This window comes from Azolla caroliniana, unplaced genomic scaffold (genome assembly GCF_043228905.1).
Source record: "Azolla caroliniana isolate FFs.n. ecotype wild unplaced genomic scaffold, voAzoCaro1.0.p SCAF_22, whole genome shotgun sequence".
Classification (NCBI taxonomy): Eukaryota; Viridiplantae; Streptophyta; class Polypodiopsida; order Salviniales; family Salviniaceae; genus Azolla; species Azolla caroliniana.
This window is the reverse complement of record NW_028230457.1, coordinates 12,252,075-12,272,930: the sequence shown is the minus strand read 5'-3', so window position 1 is coordinate 12,272,930 and position 20,856 is coordinate 12,252,075. Positions and strand designations below refer to the sequence as shown.

Here is a 20,856-nt window from a genome sequence, read left to right as displayed (position 1 = left end):
CACTGAAATTTTTAATTACTACTGTGAATGGGTTATTTCACTACGACAACGAATGGACTAATCTAGTGGATTCGGGATAATGTGAGCACTTCCTTCACATGAAGTCATAAACACATGAAAAAAATCTAAATTTTATATAAGAACTAGTTAAATACATGATACATACACATAGATTTTAGGATATTTTCATCAATTCTAATCATATTAATAAATTATTACTATGTGGCCAATCCTAACCGATTAATTACTATACAACCAATCCTAAAGGAATAAATTGTTCACGATTTAATTACTAACAATCTTGCACGATTAGTGTAAGACCTCTCTCATGTCAACATATTGCATAAAAATATATAAAGGCACCCCATTAATACCATTTGTTTCTTTGACACTAAGATGGTTTTATTAACATATGATCATATGAAAAAAAAACAATTCGTAGAGTACAATCGATGTATTCTCACACTTGTAACATTGAAAAGCCAAGAAGTGGTGAATGATTCCACTCTTCATTTCGGTATTATTTGATGTTTGATGGTAAGGAAGTGTTAATGGCATCATCAATACTCAGGGTGGGCAAGAAGGAATGCCTCAATATCAAAGAAACTCTTGGGAACAGCTTCCTTGAGGGCAATTGGGACATGAGATTTGTGTGTCTCCGAGAGGGCCTCATACTCAAAGGTAAAATGAACATTACTTGTGTGAGGTCCAGTCTCTTTGACATGGAATGTGCCCTTGTAGTGTTTAACAAGGACACCAACAAAGCCACCTTCAATTATATCAACCTTCACAGAAAAGGTGTGTGAGTCGAGTTCGAGGATCTTCTCCTTAGTGAACAAGACAGTGTGCCCAGGGTGCTTCTCCACAGAGTTCTTCTCGACAAAACCTAGGGGGTAGAGATGAACAAGGGAAGGTGTTACAATTGGTAACTAAAGAGCGAAAAAAAATGTAAACTATAAATAAACAACATACTCTTCACGAAGTGGATGGTACGAATAGAGCCCACTTCGAAATTGACGCCCTCATACTCCACTCTCTCTACGACATTAGGGGAAGCTTTGGGTAGAACTGAATGGGCATCCTCAAATGCAGCCTTCCAAACCCTCTTGGCAGACACTTTCAACTCCACATTGTCGCTATACACCTCTACGGCCATCTCATGTGTTAATGTGTATGGTCTAATAGTTTTTGTATTAGTATGTGTTACTCGATCTTTCTTGCTAAAATATGTATACAAATTCTAATCTTCTCATTCCCCTTAACATACATTTATAGTCACATCACTTTTGAGTTTTTCTAAATTTTGAAAGCATTCAACATAGAAAATATTGTGACTTGAGAGTTTTCTAGAAGAAACTATTTTGAATCGTGCTTTTGTAATTTAATTCAAAAGTGTAATACAAGTGGGGAGAGTTGAGCCTTCTAAGACTACATTTTGTGCTAAATAATGTTCAAACAGAAGGAAGAGGAAAAGGGCGAAAATTGATTCCAATAAATGAAAGATATGTTGATAACAATGTCTAACTCACCTTAAATTTGGTTTTTAACACATCACCATTGCCTCACATTCTTCATGAAGCAACTTATACTTGGTCTATGCTCGAATAGGCTAAGGCATAAGATTGTTGCATTGTTTTATATGCAAGAACAAGTCTCCGAAGCATATTCTTCTTCTATGATGATACATATGGTTTTACATTAAATCAATCAAAAATAAAATATAAATGAACGTGAAAAGAATATTTTCTTTTGCATTCCTTCGGACTTATCTTTGTTTTTCTTTAGAATCTTTAACATGATTAATGAAACTTTCACAAGAAATAAGCATATTGTTATATGAGATGAATAGTTAGAAATAAGGGAATCAACATGAATAAATGCTTCATCACTTGTTACTCGCAAAATAATGGCCAAATTACACAATGACTATTTTTTAGAGCCATTGATAAGGGAAACAAATTTAAGGACATTTGATTACACTTAGCAAATATCTTGATTGACTTATACCATATGCATATTATTATTAGGAAGACATGGTAAGTCATATGGGGAGACGGTGTGGAAGAATTTGTTATCTTTCCTCTCTATTAAGAGAGTATCTTTAACACTAAAATATGGCTTCAATAATGAGAAGTGAATTGTTAGCTAGAGGGAAATTTTTGTTTAATCTAGAGGCTCCCAAATCTCTTTAGAACTTATTGGTTTGTTATTAAGATCACAATCAAGGAATCATTGTAAGTCTACTTGTAGTATGTGTGTGCGCGGACTCACAAATGAAACCCTTCTTGTAGACTTGTCCACATTCAATAATTTTCTTACGACAAGTTATCTACTATCAATACATAGTTCACAAATCATTAATTATAGAAGTCTTCCATCTCGGTGTCCTTTCACCATTTGAGTTTGAAACTTTTTTTCCATAGTCCAATAATAGGCTCTAGGATTGTATGGACTAATCACAATCAACTATTTTGGTGTGATCCACATTGGTTATTCAAGTTTTCCCTATTACAACCCTACGTTTTGTCTTACATAACTTTCATTTGTTATGCCAAATGGAGGATTGCATGGTCCTATGGTTTTACATAACTTGCATTTGTCATGCCAAATGGAGGATTGCATCCCAAAAGACACTTAAGAGGACTATTATGAGTATGCACATTGTCAAATAATCATTTCTAATGTGTTATATGTGGCCCAATCCTCATAACCTTGATTTTCCAAAAAACGTGGGTCTATTTCTTATCTAATGCATATTGACACTCCTGTTGGAAATTTTCACTAAATTAAAAAAGAAGCAAATTGATAAATACGCCCATTGTAAAAAGAAACTATAAGATTACATGTTGTTGGGTGAGATGAAATTGTGATTTCTAAAAAAGAAATTCAATGTCATGTTTTATGAAGAAACCAAACATATGAAACTTTGCTATGACAATTAACAATCTGGGTTGCCTAAATGGAACTACCAAGCACCCCGATGGCCGTTTCCGCCAATGGCTTCCATTAGTGACCAAGTGTTGTAAATATCTATAGATATGGTACAATAATTACTAGGTTATAGGAGTTGTTGGAATACTTTTGCTGAAAATGAGGTGGGGACTATGACCACTTTGGTGAGAAGGCCAGTGTCAAGGTTACTGAAATTTGTTGGTCTATGATGTACTTTGTTTGCTAACTAATGCGAAGTAGTGTTTTTTTTGGGAAATTACTAGGTTATAGGAATTGTTGGGATACTTTTGTTGAAAATGAGGTGGGGACTATGACCATTTTGGTGAGAAGGCCAGTGTCAGGGTTGCTGAAATTTGTTGGTCTATGATGTACTTTGTTTGCTAACTAATGTGAAGTAGTGTGTTTTTTGGGAAAAAAAAAACTAAACAAATGATATCGTGAATTTACAACAAAAGGCATACATTAGCCACAATGTTAGGACTGTGTGTGTGTGTGTGTGTGTGTAAAAGCACACAATTATATTAAATGTATGTAAAATCCACTTCTACAACTTCTTAGTCTCCTTACCTAACCTATGTAGGGGACATACATGTTATAAAGCTAATATAAAAGCTGAATATGCTCTAACATTTAGAAATTCCACATAAGAATAACTTTTCAACTTCTTCATATAAGTTTTCACCCTATATCTATCATTAAACATGAACGTATTACACATATTCCAATTGTGTTGGAGTCCCAATATCATAAAAATTGGAACAATATCGCTAGCTCATCATTTGGAACATTTTGAACATACTGAGAAAAAACCCATTGTTGAGGCCTCAAATAACAACTAGTTAAAACTTGTCAAACGTCTAATAAGTACTTCCAAATTATACATGTTATAGGACATTTAATGAATCTGTGTATATTGTCCTCCAATGGAATGGTGCAAAAGCAATATGTACCTATCTAACCCTAATCCTCATTTCCCACAATGGGAACCCACCAATCACGACTCCATATTAATACCTTTGCACGAAATGGCAATGGAAGTGCCAACCACATTGCAATATTTGCCACTACCTTACATTCGATTTATATACATTCCACACCTTTTTTGCTTTAGACGATAACCAAGATAATGATGTCATTGCATGATGACACAACATATTTGTAATGACCTGTAACAAGCATGTACCATCCTATAACCACGAGTTTACCAAAGGTGCATATTTGTTTTTAAAGGCAAACATCATGGTATATCTTGTAATTTCTCCTAAATAAATCTATAATTTGCAAGAACATAGCATCATTTGACATCTTCAAATTTTGTCAATCTTAAAATTCATTATTAACCACATCTCCTAAATCTACAACCCCCAATCGAAACAAATGATTGAATTGAGATCTCAACTTCTATTTTCCATGACAAAGCAACACTAGAGAAGAAACGAGCAATTCATTTTGCAATGAATTATGAAATTCTTGATCAGTTGATGGTGCCCACTCAAAAAAAGATAATGCATCTTTCCATAACCTCAACAATTGTTGCCCGCATACAAAATGTTGAATCTTTAGAGAAATATACTCATTGAGTAATGGCCACCACAACACTTAAATCATTGTTTCCCATGCACCAATCCTTCATGCTCAATAAAATATTGCATCACAAATATCCATAGTTAATCTTGTTGACATATATCTCGCAATAATACAAAACTATGAGCCATCAAACGCATTTCCAAATCCAATATTGCCATACAACTAAACATTTTGGAGTAGCCAAATGGTACCATGAAATCCATGTAAATCCAATGGTTTCTACCTTCCACCATAACATAAACCAAAGAGGTTGCGACAATGTTTGTAATGCCTTCTTGATCCATGGGATTAGTGGTAAAAAACATAATAATATATAGGTATCAAGAAACATTGCACCTCTTTGCACCACTTTAAGTTGTAGATGGAAGGGCCATGATTGAGAGTCGAGACCTCTCTCTCTCTCTCGCTCTCTCTCTCTCTCTCTCTCTCCATACATACATTAGAACAATGTGACAATACAAAACCTTTTTGCTAACTCTATCACCCTCTTAAGGTATTGTTCTACTACCTCACATAAAGGTAGTTCCACTAGGGGCAAGATGCCTACAAATTTCCTGTCAACATGCACATACATGTTCTACTACACCATGGATGTGTGAATTGTTCATGGGTGTCTTCACATCACAATGCTAGCACAAACCAAATGTTAAGATCTACGAGTTCTTTTATTCATTTTTTGCCTTTTCAACACCTTGGAATAGGAAGAGGTAGCCTTTACCTCATAGCTTGGATGCAAGTTTTTATCCCATAAAAATGGGCCATATTCAACTCTAGTAATGATTGTAAATAAATCCCCATGTCCTATAATGAGCATAGTAGGAAGCAAACCTTCACATATCAACAATACTCTTTGCTAGTTTTTCCTTTCATCCTTCCTCGATTGTTAGCACAAAACATACTTGCATACTCACACAGGTCACCCACGAATGGGAATTTGGGGTCTGAGACATATTCAGCAATTAGTGATGAAAGCTACAATCAAATAAACAAAAAAGAGATCAGTAAGGTAAAGAATAATTACTGCAACAACTTCCTGAAGGTTTACAGAAAAAGAGAAGGATAACAAGTCTTGTAGTACTAACAAGTTCTGAAGGTTTACAAAATGCCAAATGCTTTGAGGATACTAAGGAGATACATTTAAGCTTGCCAAAACACATAATGCAAACTTCAAAACATGTCTCTTGAGCAAGTAAATAGCATATCATTATTCTTATATGAGGTAGATAGATCCTCATATGCTTATTATAAATTCGTTACTTACTAATCACCTTCGGAACTAATACAATTACGATTAAGTTGAAACAAATCAATAAAACTATTAGAAACTAATAGTTGAAGAGATGAGAGTTGCACAGCCACTCATTTATGAAGAGCCCAAAACATCACATAATGAAACTGTCCAGTTGAGCTCCAAACTGATGATCCAACAGGCCAGCAAGTGTCTTACCCTCTTGCACAAATCCCGACGAACCAACAGCCAAAATAAATATCTAGCATTTGATCAAACCCGATGACCCATAGGCCAAGATGATTCTAACCTTTGATCACAGCCCACATCTGATGGCTGATGCACTCCAAAAACCTTTGATCAAATCCAAGATCCAATGGACGATATGCTTCCAACCTCAGGGCCTTCTCAAATTCTTGTCCATTCATCAGTTTTTATTGTTCTCCATGTCCGTGTCCTTTCAGTTAAACATTTTTGTTTTGTAATGATCATGTTCCCCAAAAGAGGGGAGTAGCTACACAAATTATTAATTTGATTGCTAACCCAAAAAAGAAAAGAAAAGAAAAGAAAAAAGTAGGTATGCAATTCATTGCAGAATAATTGCCCCAAAATAGGAAAGTGGTTGGAGAATACTACCCAAAGAAGCAAAATAACACATTTTCAGGTACTCGGCAAGCCAAGAAGAAGAGACTTTCTTCCTTTGATGCATGTCACAAAAACTCATGCAAAAAGCAAACTTGCTCGAGAAACCTTACTCTTTGTAGGGATGTTACAAAGAAGAACCCTAGACTTATGATTCTACAGTAAGAAACCAAAGAACAGAAATGGTAAAAAATACCTACTCATAATATCTACTATAGTACATATGCGTAAATCTATAGCTAAGAATAAACACAAATTACTTCTTTCTATAACATAAACTACTATAATACACTGGCAATGTCGATGATAAAAAAATAGCTATTATGGTAACGAAGTTCAACCTAGAAAACCCAAAGAAGAGTTATCATAAGTTAAGGTTTATAGTGTTAAGATTTATTATTTATGCAATAGGGTTGGTTGGTAGTTATGATGATAGTTAAGGTTAGGGTCTAGAGAATATATATTTATGATTGTGGCCAATTTATACACACCTTTGTAAAAGTTATGGTGGTGGTGGTGGTAATAGTGGTAGTAGTAATAGTAATCACAACATCTGTAAAAGTTATGGTAGTAGTAATATTAGTGATGACAGTGGTAGTAGTAGTAGCAGTTGTAGTTGTAGTAGTAGTAATGGTAGAAAATAGTAGTAATAGTAGTATACACAACCTCTTGATGTCAGAGGTCCAAATTTAGCATTTTTCGAAGACTCTTTGTGGCAAGGACCACATCATATGCCCCTACAGAGGCAGAGCAGATAGATGGTCCAACACCATATGAAGTGTTACTTTGCTCAACAGGCATTTTTGGTATGATTCTACTGTCTCTAAAGTCATAAGATGCCTTCATACTTGGCAATGGTAACCTCATATTTGACATTGTGAACTTGGGAAGGGGTAACGCACTTGGGGCCGGCGATGATGAATATGCAGGGCCCGCCCACTTCTCGTTGTATGATTCATAGTTAGTGACCAAATCATTTTTTGTCGAATGGGATGAAGGTTCATAATTATTAGCTTCTGTATTGCATGAGATCTTAGTCATCTCCCTAGCCAAACGTTGTATCGATTGAGGGTCTGTCGAGGCACGTCTCAAGCCCACCCCAACCATGTGTGGATATGAAAGGAAATCGTAGGTTAAATCCACATCTTTGACTTTCTTATTCGAGATTTCTTGCTCTAATTTGACCTCAGTTGAAGGTGTTGAAACATTTCCTCGGAGCTTCACCAGATTTCCAGGTGCATTTTGTTGACTTTTTAGCACAACTTTGGAAGCCGTCTTTGCAAGATGCAGATTTTGCGATGTATTTTGGTGGTTCTTTTCAACAAAATTGAGAGTATTCTTGCTAATAGGCAGATTTTCAGGATTCTCCAGAACATTAAAGTTTGTTTTGCTGTTGTCAGATTTTCCACTGTTCAGCATTGAATCCTTCTGAAATTTGGGTATCGAATTATGACTAATTTTGGATGGCTTTGATTTGTCAGTTTTCACATCCAAAATGACTTTCTTGGCCTTAATCCCATCCTTTTCCATCTCTATTGCAATTTTTGGAGGATGAGCCTTTCCATAACCTTTTTTGGACCCATCAAGTATCCTTGTTTCCTCTTTCTCGTTACAAAGGGAAGGATCTGATTTCTTCACTCCATTTGAAGTACTGGATGCATCTGCACTATCGGTCTTCACCATGAACTTGGAAATCATCTGAAAATCGACTGCATCTGGCAGTTTGGGTCTTTGCAAAATTGTGAGGGTTTGGACATCGTTGGATTTCGGGGGTGAGTTTTTGACAACTTTGTACAAATTTTTCATCTTCGGTCGCTTTCCTTCATTGCCCCTCCGAATCAGAGCATTTGATGCATGATGATTTGTTGCATGCCTTGATGCATAATCATTTGTTGCATGAATTGGTACATTATTTGATGATGATGATGATGCTGGTGCATCTCGATCAACATGGTGGACATCTCGAGGAAGCAAGACCACAGTCCCCATGAACTTTACAAAATGAATTTACAGTAACCCAACACACAAAAAAAAAAGGAAAACCTAAAAAAAATTGAAGATCTTTGTCTCCTGTTAAAAACAAGGAGAAGAAGAAAACAAATGGTCATATTTCTTCAGACCTGTAGCTCTGAGGAACGATCTGTAAAGAAGAAGAAGAAGAAGAACTAACCTGTAGATTTGACAGAGCCCGCGATTGATGATTTTTCAAAGAGGAAGACTAAGGATCGTGGAACCTGAATTTCCAGCCACAAACCCTAGATCTGGAGGGGGGGATGATCTCTGCACAAGTTCTGCTTACTTGTTCCATGAAGGCAGAAGAGGAAATAAAACCCCTAATTTCAAAGAGGTAGGGAAGGAGAAGGAGAAACCCTAATTCCTGGAAAAGCAGGCTTCTGCAAACACACAGCAAACAGGACATGGAAGCTCCAGCAGTTCATCTTTTAAGGTTTCTGTCTGTGACAGCTGTCGGTAAAGTCACCGGCACGGCCGGTGTTTTTCTTTTTCTTTTTTCTTTTATTTATTTATGCATTCATTTGTTGGCTTGTTTATTTAAGGTTTATGTCTGTGACAGCTGTCGGTTAAGTCACCGGCAATCCCGGTTTTTTCTTTTTCCTTTTTCTTTTTTCTTTTATTTAAGTATTTATTTATGCTTGTTTATTTATTTACTTACTTACATACATATCTCCAAGTCTAATAATAATTTATAAATAAATATGTAAGTAAGTAAGTATTTATTTATCTATAAATTTGTTTGTTATTTATTTACTTACTATTTATTTATATTTATTGGCTTATCTATTTTTATTTATTTATATTTATTTATATTTATTTATATTTATTTATATTTATTTATATTTATTTATATTTATTTACATTTATTGGCTTATGTATTCATATTTATTTACTAATTTATTTATATTTATTTACTTATTTATTTATATTTATTTGCTTATCGATTTATATTTATTTACTTTTTTATTTTTTATTTATTTGCTTATCGATTTATATTTATTTACTTTTTTATTTTTTATTTATTTGCTTATCGATTTATATTTATTTACTTTTTTCTTTTTTATTTATTTGCTTATCTATTTATATTTATTTACTTTTTTATTTATATTTATTTGGTTATCTATTGATATTTATTTGCTATTTACTTACAGACTTTTTTATTTATTTACTTATTTATTTATGTTCATATTTATTTGGCTATCTATTTATATTTATTTGGGTATCTATTTACTTATTTATTTATTTATTTATTTATTTATTTATTTATTTATTTATTTATTTATTTATTTGTTTGTTTGTTTGTTTGTTTATTTATTTATTTATTTATTTATTTATTTATTTATTTATTTATTTATTTATTTATTTATTTATTTATTTATTTATTTATTTATTTATTTATTTATTTATTTAAGAATATTTACACACCCACATACAATGTGTTGAGAAAGCTTTCCAAATCCACGAAACTCTTTTTGTGTGTATTATCAATGAATTGTGGTGGTGTTGTTTTTGTCCTATGCCGAAACTCGTGGTCATCTCGGATTCATTCCGAAAATCATCGTACCCCCTCAATTCCTAGCATCCTCGCACTCTCCTCTTGGATACCTTCTCGCACCATTGTTCATTGTTGTAATGCCCCGTGTTTGTTGGAAAAAGTGTTCCTTGAGTGCCTGAATCCATCGGGAAATACAATTCTTTGATCGAGTATATAATAGTGCGACAGTTTTATTATCGGACTCTAGAATCCCACCTTGCTTTATTCATATGAAAAAAAAACCCCAACTTAGCAAAACTATGGTTCCTTGTTTTTGTTTGGTGATACAATCATCTTTTGTGTACAAACAACTGAAGCTTTCGCCTATCTCAAATCTATTGATTACAAAACTTCACCTCCCAAGCCAAAAAATCATATCAAATGCATTGGTGTCTGCAAATAGTGTCTCGTATATTTATGACAAAATATCCCCCCACCCCACCCCCCCCCCCCAAGACTTCCACAAATGTCTACAATGTAAGGAAAAGAGGATATGCTCATGATGGTTCTCACTATGCTTTTATGGGAGCCTTTCCACATTGGCCACAAGTATACAAACTGATGTTGAAAGTAACCTTATAGAAAGTTATGGTGGGGTAAAGCTTGATGATTATTCATAAGTTTTAAGAGATGATACGGGATCAATTTCAACCACATGTCATAGCATGAGATGTTCAAGGCTGATATGTTGTGCTAGATTTTTTCATACGAAGGAGAATTAATACGGCTAGTTGGAATACATTATACATGCATGGAATGCATCTCAAGTCCAGAGGTTATTATGGCAATCTTTAGCTCTTGTTCTTTGACATAGACAACAAAGGGATCATCATGGGGGATTTTAATGTATGTTGCCAAGTAGAGTAATCCACATCCCCACAGTCTTTGACGGATGCCCTAGAATTACAAGCATTTGAGGTTGAAGTCTTGAAATGTGACGATTCCTAGATACACATTTCAATATGTGCAATATAGGTCTACATGGAGTTGATTAAATCGAATGTACATAATGCATAATTTTGATTTATTACCAAGTATATTGGATATTACAATTTATCATGGTCAAGTCTTGTCCGATCATTTCCCAATTGAATTTGAATCTTCGCAACATTCGGTGGTTCAATTTCATGACATTTAGCAAAAACCTATATGAGCTTTAGCTAATCTTTCCCCATTGTGAAGCATTCTATAGACACATGGAAAAATTGTTGGTTGCATTTATGGAACATTTTTCAACTTGAAGGATGTGTTGCATGGGATGTATTTGTTACCAATGTGCAAAAAGTGGCTAGACATTATGGGATCAACATACTTCAATAAGAAGACAAAAATTAATTGACATGACTGATTTGATGGACAAATGTAATAATTTGTTGAATTATTGGCCCTAAGATGCGGTGCTTCAAGACATATAAAGCTCGTTGCAATGCACAATTAACTATCAACAAGCTCAAGTTTATAAGATGATGCGAGAGTTAGACAATAATAATTGTCAATTGCATAAAATTTTTCATGCCTTGCATGTATCACATGCTAGATACAATGTAGTAAGGCTAGAAGTGAGAGGACAAATGCATATAGATCCATAATTCATTGTAACAAGGTGTAAGGAATATTTTACACAATTATTTGATTCAGAAACAAATATTGACGATAAGTGCTACAAATGCTCATAATATGTTTTTTAGGAGTATGTGAGGTCATACGTCTCAAGATAATGTAAGTCATTGAGGCAAATTTTACAAACGATGAGGTGGAAAGTGATGTTGCATTTGTCTTGTCATAAAAGCTTTGGCTAGGATGGACTTACAAATGAGTCTTTTAAACAACATGTACAATAGTTGAAGGGACCAATTGCAATTATGTTTCAACAAGTTTGGAATTCACATGCCACAATCTTGGAAAGTTGGTTTGATAAAGTTGTTGCCGAAGGTTCCTTTCTCTATCATCTTCTAATAAATAAAGTTGGAGTATACAAGTTATTTGCCAAGGTCATTGTTAATAGGTCACAAAAGAATTAGCCCACACTTATTTACAACACACAATATGGATTTATCATGAGAATCGATACATAATATTCTAAATGTACATCATACATGTGTTGGTCATGGTACAATTAGATCTAGAAATGACTTATGACAATGCGGATTCTTTGTCAGGGAGTCATTGGCCCATATGGGATTTAGTGAACGTATGTCAAGATTGATATACACATTGGGGATGGGTGCTATTTCTCATATAATACATAATGGCATAGTTGTTAAAAAACGCATATTCTACGTTTAGAATATGTTTTAGAATACTTTGAAGTATTCTCACGTATTCTACATTTTAGAACTGGCTTTTTTCAAATTTTCACATATTCTAAGAATTTGGCATATTCTTCATATTTAACAAGTATTTAACATTTCAAAAAAGTTTTAAAATTTTTATAATCTTAAAATAATAGTTTTTAAGAAACATTTAATGTTTTTTTTTTTTTTTGTTAAAAAGATACACCTTAGTAAATTACTTGAGAAATGTACATATAGAAAACAGAGGGAGACATTTCATCTCACCTCTATTGTAATACAAAACCTCATACCAACATCTGATGATACAGATGATATCACAATAGGAACAAATGGAACACTATCTACAAGCTATGCAATAAAAAAGGAGGAATGGAATAATTCCACTTCATACCAGGAGACGTATCTGAAAATAAGTGAAGCCGTCGCCACCGTTTCTTAAAGTCCACTTGACGTTGCCTTTGAGCATCAGTTGTACCCTGCAAATCATCATATTGTCCACGTATGGTGTGGACAAATAACCACCAGAATTCAATAAGCATATTATTGAGATGTATGTGAGCATTATTAAAAACAGCATCGCATCTCGTTTTCCATATTGTCCACAGCGCTAGTGACGTACCAGTACGCCAAATAACCAGATTTTCAGTTCTAAACCGAGGAATAACAAATGGAAATGAAGTGAGATAGATGTACCCATTGGAAAAGTAAAAAACATGAGAAGCATGCATACGTTCGTAATTCATAACATCTCCATGAAGGACACCCCATAATACTGCACCCCACGAGAAAGTAGAACGAGCATAGTGGTTTCTTAGTAATAAAAACAACTTACTCCAGAATTGCTTGATTTTGGGACACATCCAAAACAAATGCAAAATAGATTCCGTAGATTCACCACAATGCATTCCACAAGCATATTGCTGATTTTGCCTCAACCAATCACCAACAGGAAGAGCATAATGTATCAACAACCAACGAAAACAAATAACTTTTTTCGGCAACTGCATACTCCACAACCATTTCCAAAATTTTGTAAGTTGTAGTTCATTCACATTATTTGCAATCCAATGCTTCATGGCAGCCGGGCATTTATACTTTGATTGCAATAATAAATTTCTACCTAACTTAACTGAATACTGAAAGAACTCTAAGTGTTTACCATTTCCATTAGCATTCGGTTTTTTCCATTGATAATCAGCTGGATCCCAATCCAAATTATAAAGCGGCTTTTTTTGAAAAACCCACAACGAACAACACCGTAAGCATTCTTGAAATGGTGGATCCAAGAGCCATTTTTTTCCCGATCTTGCAACTACTCGAATCGCTGAAACATTGGCGGATATCCACACATCTGATTCAGAAAATACATGCCACAACCTACCATCATCATCCACATTAAAGTATATTACATCACCCATAGTGTTAGTTACTTTAGCTCCTAAAATCACTTTTAGAGGAGAGAAATAACCAAACCAAATCTGATTGCTAGAGGGGGACCATGAAGCCATAAATTGTCCCAATGCCACTTGCATATTATCGCACATAATAGCACTTCCTCGAACTGAAGGCCTCGACAAAGGTTGTAACTGTTGATTCATAACATAGCATCCCCATGCTTGAACATTACCTGCTATTGATGCATCCATAGAAGCCCAATTCAACCGAGGACGGCTACCAAGCAGAAAACCCCTTGAATCTGAAAAGAGAAAATTCCAGATCAAGGGTTGTCTCAACAAGTCATCCGTTGTCGAAGGTACCTTCCGAATTAGAAACTTTTTGACAGCTGACCAACTTGTGAGAATTCCATTAAAAAACCTATCTTCTAATAAGGTTGTTTTAAACAAATGAAAATTCTGAATAAAACCCCATCTTAAAGATGGTTGCCACTTTCCTCCTATTGATGGGCACATAGTAGACAACCTATGCATCATCAAACGACTCCAAACACCTTGCATTGGCAGCATAGCTCTGCACACAAATTTAGAAAGCAAAGCCTTACACTGTGCATCTGGATCTACCAGCCCCATCCCACCATTTTGTCGTGGAGCAATCAATACTGCCCAAGCTACTTTAGGCCTTTTACCTTGACCTGTTTTCCCTCCCCAAATGTAGTTACGAATGAGGCGTTGCACCTGTAAAATACATGATCTAGCAAACAATGTAGTTGAAGCAACATACCAAATAGTCGCTAACAACACTTGGTTAGCTACAAGTATACGACCTGCAAGTGACAGGTTAACCGAATCCCAAAGCAACAATTTTCTTCTTAATTTTACAAGTAGAGGAGCAACTAACATATCTGCAGTAACATGAAGTCCCACTTGACAGCCTAAGTAACGAGTAGTGGTTCCATTAGGAACCCACTTGAATTCCTGCGAAGGCATCCAATTAGGCAAGGAATTTTGTGACACCCAAAAGCCAAGAGATTTATGCCAATTTATCTTTGCTCCAGAGGCCAAACAAAATTCCTCCACTACTTCTTGCAATTTACTTAAATTTTCATCATTACCTTGAACATAAATTGCAGTATCATCTGCAAATTCTGCATCCAACATTTGTTGTTGCGTGGCAGGCAAAGGCAAACCCTTCAAAGCAACTTGAGAGGAGTTTAAATACATTGAGAATGTTTCCATAACTAGCAAAAACAGGAATGGGGCCAATGGACAACCTTGACGAACCGAACGCGAGATAGAAAATTTTCTAGTTTGCCCACCGGCGATGTCGTGCCTTTCGGCTCCGGATCGTTGCGTGAGTCGGGTGGGAACCACTGAGGTTTTGGACTAGGAGAAAGAAGAATATGAGATGAGGCTAGTAATGAATAGATTATTAGAAAGAGAGATAGAAATTTCGTGAATCCCACGAGTGTATTTTATTCGATTAATCAATATTTAGATAAGAATATGTATTTAGATTGAAAGAAAGATATAAGAAACTTGTGAATCCCACAAGTATAGATTATATTATTTTCGTGAATCCCACGATTATATTAATCGGTTGGTGTTTTCGGAAATATATCCAATTTCCAAATATTTCACACACCTATTACATTGTGCTCCCCATCCTTATGTAGTGATGGGAGAGACTAAGCATAGCTACATGCTTTTTTTCTAATATGTTCATGCACACTAAATGTGGATGTGATGCTTTTCTAATCCTTGCTTTTATTTGCTAAATATAGTGCTCATGCACGCTAGATGTGCATGAGTCACTTTTTAGTTGCTTGCGTTTTTCTATAAAATATTCACGCACTCTAAAAATGCACGATTTACCTTTTAATAAAGGTAGGTGTAAATAAAGCACTTATAGTTATTAAATCTATTTATAGAACACTAAAGATAAGGTAGCATAATGGTAAAGTTGAGGTTTGGCTATGTGGAGGTACAAGGTTCAAATCTTGCCCTATGCACGTGATAAATATCTTGATATTCTTATTTTATTTATTGGTGATAAATATCTTGATATTCTTATTTTATTTATTGGTGATAAATATCTTGATATTCTTATTTTATTTATTTATATGTAATTAAATCGGTTATATTATTTTTACTTTTTCACGTAGTGTACGAAATACACTACGACAGCGACCAACACTGAACTAAAGGCCTCACGATACAAGGAAGCTACAGCCCTAATCCACTGCGCAGGAAAACCTAATCTCAATAATGAACCTTCCATGAAGTCCCAATCCACTCTATCATATGCCTTCTCAAAATCTAATAAAAGTACCGCTAGATCTTCTTTAGTTTTCATTGCCATCCCTGTTAATTCCCAAAACAAAAAAATATTGTCAAAAATACTACGTTCTTGCATAAATCCCGTCTGTGAGTCATGCACAATCTCTGAAAGAAAAGGTTGTAATCTCAAAGCCAATAACTTAGCATAGATTTTGTAAATTGTATTCAATAAAGTAATGGGCCGCCAACCCTTCACCTCATCCGTAACAACCTCACCTTTCGGAATGAGGCATATTAATCCCTCTTTCCACTTTTGTGGCATAATACCTGTATTGAACATTTCTTGAAATGCTGCCAATAGATCTTCAGCAATCAAGTCCCAATATGTAATGAAAAAATCTCTTCCCATTCCATCTACTCCCGGGGACACATCTGGCCCAACACCTTTAATAGCTTGTAATATTTCAAAGGATGAAAATGGACGAAGAAGCTGAAGAGATATCCGAGATGTTACCTTAACCACAGTAACAGCCCATACTTTTTGGCGCATTTGTTGAGTTTCAACACTTGGAGTATCTGCTGATAACAACGACTCATAATAAGTAGCAACAATGTTACTCATTTCATCTTTATCCATAGTAACTGTACCATCAGATCTTTTCAATTGTACAATCTGAATTTTATTTCTTTTAGGCGTAACATGTTGGAAAAAGAATTTTGACATGGTGTCTCCTTTTGTACACCATCTTGCTGCAGATGCATGAAGAAAAAATTGAGCACGTTTTTGCTGCAGAAAAGAAATAAGCATCATAACATTCTGTAATTCACAATGAATATATTGAGAATGAGGCTGTTTTTCTTGCAAAATTTGAAGAGAAGCCAAACCTCTCTTAGCATTCAGCAATTTTCTAGTGTAGCTACTTTGTTTTAACTTAACTTGTTGTATAAAGAAGTTGGAAACTGCGAGAAGAGCATTCTGTAATTTTTGACAATTAGAATCCCCTACAGCCATTCTCCAAATTGACAAAACTGTATTCTGCAAACTCATATCATCAACAATAAACCTTGGCACATACAATCGAGAAATAGAAGTATGGCTGTTCATACAGAATTTGAGCATAATCGGGGCATGATCTGAGAACGAAGTGCCTGATATAATACCCACATATCCTCCACGATCCCAAAAAAAAGAATCTGCATAAAACCTATCTATTCTCGACAGATTAAGAGCAACACTTCTTCGATTGGAACGTGAGTATAATAAGGAATCGGGCATGCGAGAGAAGGTTGGAATATGCCACAAATCAGTAACTTCATATTTGAAAATTAACTTTTCCCACTCACGCAATTCTAAACCCGATATAGTAGTAGAAGATCCACCTAATCTATCACTAGGGCTTTCAATCATGTTCCAATCACCACACATGCACCAATGTTGTGCCACAGGAAGATCTTGCAATAACTTATTCCACAAACGAATTATTCCAGTAACAGAATTCGGAGCATATACATTCAAAAAACCAATCAATTTTCCGGAGATAAGAATAAGCATATATTGAACTCTACCACCAAACAATACTCCTTTAGCTTGTACATTAGACTGCCATTGCATTTTAAGTGCGATACAAAGGCCACCTTGAGTACCAGATGGTCCAAAAGCCGGAACCCATTCATAAATCCAATTACCACGTAGTAAATTTCTATTCGATGCTATCCTTTGTGAATTAAGATGGTGTTCTTGAAAGCATAGCATATCAAGTTGACCTATTGAAGGTAAAGATAATTCTTGATTCAAGTAACATCTTACTCTATTACAACGACTCGTACCTAACCCTTGAAGGTTCCAAGATAAAATATTAAAATAATACATATCAAGATTGAGATGGAGAAGACCTCTTATCAGTCAAAACCACTTGTCTCTCCTTTTGAGATGAAGTTACTGCTCTTGTTATTCTTTTTTCCACACGGAAATCCTTGACTAACACACGATGGTCTTTATATACCCTATTTTTGCTATTCCCAAGCGCTTCTATAGTATCCTTTGCAGATGCAAAAACATATGGTGATTGCCCCACCCCTGTCTGCAAAACATCTGAATATGATCGAGCATTTACCTTTGCATCATTATGTTGAAACGATGTTATCATTTTCTGAACTGACGCCTTAACTTTCGTCGGATCTTGTTCTAGCATTGAGTCAATGACTGGAACAATTTCCAAAGAGGAAACGGAAACCGGCATAACTACATCTTTTTGCAAAGCGTCCATACTACATTCAGGCAACACTAAGGGAGGAGGAATGGCTGGAATGATCTCCAAAGATGGAGCAGAAATCGACATTCCTAAATCTTGCCTCAACGTGTCCATACTACCTTCCGATAGTGCAAATTGAGGGACATTGGAACAACTCATATCAACACCTTTTCCCTTACCCACTTTAGCTAACAATATATCAAAACCCTTTACTTGTTGAGTTTCATGAGGCACCAGTGAAGTGACCACATTATTATTTTGCTTATGCATAGCTACAATAGGCTTCCCATGGACAATCAAACAATCTTTTGCTAAATGACCAATTTTTTTACAAGAAAAACATTGGTTGGGCAACCCAAAGTAAAGTACTTTCTGAATTTTTTGAAACATATTACCTTGCAGTTTTGGAAGGCGAATCCAATTAGGTAACACTACATCTTTCTTGCAAAGTAACTTGACCGACGGAGCTCCTCCTTTTTCTACAATATCCTTGAATGTAGATGAGTTAACATGTAAAACTCTACCTATTGCTGCCCCAATTTTGTGAAGAACCTCCCTCCACTCCTTGTCTAAACCTGGAAAAACAGCAGTACACGTAAAGTATCCCGTTGCCTCCACCTGTAGGGCTGCCGTATCAAAACCATGGGTCCATGGGAAAAAAAGAACCCATGCACCTGAGATTTCTACCGAGTGGATGGAAAGGATATTGCAAACGGAAGAATGATCTTCAAACTCCAATTGATAGCAACCTCGGCCCATCAATTGAATATCAGTTATCTTATCCAATTTTTCCTTTAAGGCTGCCTGGAGAAGATGACGGAGATCCCCTCTACTCGGTCGTTTTCCCAGGACTTGGGCAACAACAGAGCACCGCTCCAATCGTTTAACTTCATTGAGAACAGTGAGCTCATCTTCCGGTGCCAATTGGACATCTATAGTACCGTCAATCGTAGGAGAAGCAGGGGCCGATTCGCTGGATCGCTCCTTGGGCATTGACGAAGACGGTGTATACATCGACTCTCTTCTAGTCCTGAGTTTGTAAGACTCCCTACTTCCTAATTAATCGTTCTCTCTTCTCTTCCAAATCTTTCTCCTTACTTTTCCCCAATCACCACCACCACTAATTTCATCTGCTTCGATGGATACAAAGTTAATATAGGCAGAAATCAAACCTGTTGGTAGAGATGTTGTAGCACAGCAGAACGAATTTGTAGCCCAGTGGTTGCTTCCCTTCCTCTGTTGCGGCGGCCGTGAAGCTCAGACATAGGGGAGGGTCGCCGAATATGGTCGCTGGGTCTGATGCAGAGGGATTCACCAACCGTAGAATTAAGAGATTACTCAATACATAAGTGATCAAATTGAGCATCCTTTAACATTTAATGTTTTTTACATGTATGCTAAGTATTTAACTTATTTTATCAGTAAAATACATACATGTTCTAAGTTTTTTTTTTAAATGTTAGAATACTTAGCATATTTATTCTGCGTGTATTGTATGCTAAGCATTCTACAACAATGTTTAATGAAGGAATTACCCGACCCATTCCAATTTTGAAATCAATTCGATACCCAACTTAGAGCTAAGGATGTTGTGCCTTACAAACACCTAGAGGCTAGCATAGTTTTTTGTCATGGTTATGCTTCATATCTTGAAACCCAAGAATCAACGAAGAGAATCTTGAATTTCTGAAGCTAGATTCAAAGACCCTTGCTGCTTCCTACTTTCTTCGAGATTTCATGAACCACAAATTCATTTTTCATTCACAAAAATGAGAGAAGACAAGACGCCGGGAAGAAAACGAAACCAAAGGATGCCCATTAAGTTATTTACGCTTTGGTATTGTGACTCGTCCGAATTTAGTAAAATATTACATAGTGTAGCTAGAGATAGAGAGTTGGTGGGACTTTCCTTACCATTGGAAAAATCATGTTTTGTGCAAGCATTACTTGATAATCGCTTTATGTTTTTGGGGGCCTTGCGAGAGAACATTATGAAGGCTATGGAGGTGCTAGAATAGTTTGCTACATCTTTCATATTGAAGATTAACATGGATAAATAAGTTACCATCTCATGTTTAGAAAGAAATTTAGATGATCTTGGTTTGATAAGGGTGGTAGTACAACATGGCATGACTTGTCGGCATTTAGGTTATCCTATTGGTTGGGATGTGCCAAATGTGAAAATCCTAGATTGGATATCTAGTTGAATTGTAGACAAATTTATGTATTGGAAATCACACGCTTAATTGTTTCATGCTAGACTAAAAGTTGTCAAATCAATCATGATTCATATCATATTATTTACCATTAGTTCCTTGGTCTAAAAAGAAAAAAGAATGTTGAGAAGTTAACAACCTCAACGTGGTTCACATTATGGAAGAGGAAAGAAAGATCATGCCTTACTTCGGTAACATGGATTCATATTTGTGCTCCAAAAAATACATGGTAAAGTGGCACTTTTAAATCTATATGAACATGTGGTGGCTTGAAGATTCTCTTTTCTTAAGGTTTTGTTAGAGGGACATGCACATAAAGAGAGTATGCCTATTAATCGACTAAGTTTTTCCTCCACGTCCATATTGTGAGCCAAGGGATTCATACCACCAGAAACCTAATTTGTAGAGAACCGAGCAAGAGTACTTGTCAATGATTCTTGAGCTACTAGTTCCACAGCCCTGAC

General features: G+C 35.5%; 3 protein-coding genes across 7 annotated transcripts; all 3 read right to left on the bottom strand.

Moving 5' to 3' along the window:
- Positions 1 to 376: 376 nt before the first annotated feature.
- LOC147850095 (phytohormone-binding protein CSBP-like) lies at positions 377 to 1,259 on the bottom strand. Its single transcript, XM_087337009.1, has 2 exons — positions 973 to 1,259; positions 377 to 886 (listed from the first exon to the last, which is right to left on the bottom strand). The coding sequence occupies exons 1-2, from the start codon at positions 1,154 to 1,156 to the stop codon at positions 561 to 563; spliced, it is 510 nt and encodes a 169-aa protein (XP_087193135.1). The 5' UTR covers positions 1,157 to 1,259; the 3' UTR covers positions 377 to 560.
- A 4,304-nt stretch (positions 1,260 to 5,563) lies between these two features.
- On the bottom strand, positions 5,564 to 8,769 carry LOC147850094 (uncharacterized). The gene is made up of 2 exons (XM_087337050.1): positions 8,580 to 8,769; positions 5,564 to 8,479 (listed from the first exon to the last, which is right to left on the bottom strand). Exon 2 carries the CDS (start codon positions 8,396 to 8,398, stop codon positions 7,085 to 7,087), a length of 1,314 nt encoding a protein of 437 aa, XP_087193176.1. The 5' UTR covers positions 8,399 to 8,479; positions 8,580 to 8,769; the 3' UTR covers positions 5,564 to 7,084.
- A 3,807-nt stretch (positions 8,770 to 12,576) lies between these two features.
- Positions 12,577 to 19,356, bottom strand: LOC147850093 (uncharacterized). Of its 5 annotated transcripts, none has more exons than XM_087336911.1 (3): positions 18,572 to 19,356; positions 13,410 to 13,946; positions 12,681 to 12,726 (listed from the first exon to the last, which is right to left on the bottom strand). In XM_087336911.1, the coding sequence occupies exons 1-3, from the start codon at positions 19,188 to 19,190 to the stop codon at positions 12,716 to 12,718; spliced, it is 1,167 nt and encodes a 388-aa protein (XP_087193037.1). In that variant the 5' UTR covers positions 19,191 to 19,356; the 3' UTR covers positions 12,681 to 12,715. The 5 variants fall into 5 exon arrangements, with proteins under 5 accessions (XP_087193033.1, XP_087193034.1, XP_087193035.1 ...); XM_087336910.1 differs by lacking the exon at positions 12,681 to 12,726 and adding an exon at positions 13,057 to 13,251; XM_087336907.1 differs by having other exon boundaries at positions 12,577 to 13,946.
- Positions 19,357 to 20,856: the final 1,500 nt, after the last annotated feature.

Excerpts from the sequence above, each read along its gene's own strand:
- LOC147850093 (XM_087336907.1), bottom strand. The coding sequence starts at position 19,190 with ATGTATACACCGTCTTCGTCAATGCCCAAGGAGCGATCCAGCGAATCG. Across the intron at positions 13,947-18,571 it reads TCGCCTTCCAAAACTGCAAG|ATTCAAGGGGTTTTCTGCTT; the intron begins GTAATATGTTTC and ends TTCTCTTTTCAG.
- LOC147850094 (XM_087337050.1), bottom strand. The coding sequence starts at position 8,398 with ATGGGGACTGTGGTCTTGCTTCCTCGAGATGTCCACCATGTTGATCGA.
- LOC147850095 (XM_087337009.1), bottom strand. The coding sequence starts at position 1,156 with ATGGCCGTAGAGGTGTATAGCGACAATGTGGAGTTGAAAGTGTCTGCC. Across the intron at positions 887-972 it reads TACCATCCACTTCGTGAAGA|GTTTTGTCGAGAAGAACTCT; the intron begins GTATGTTGTTTA and ends TCTACCCCCTAG.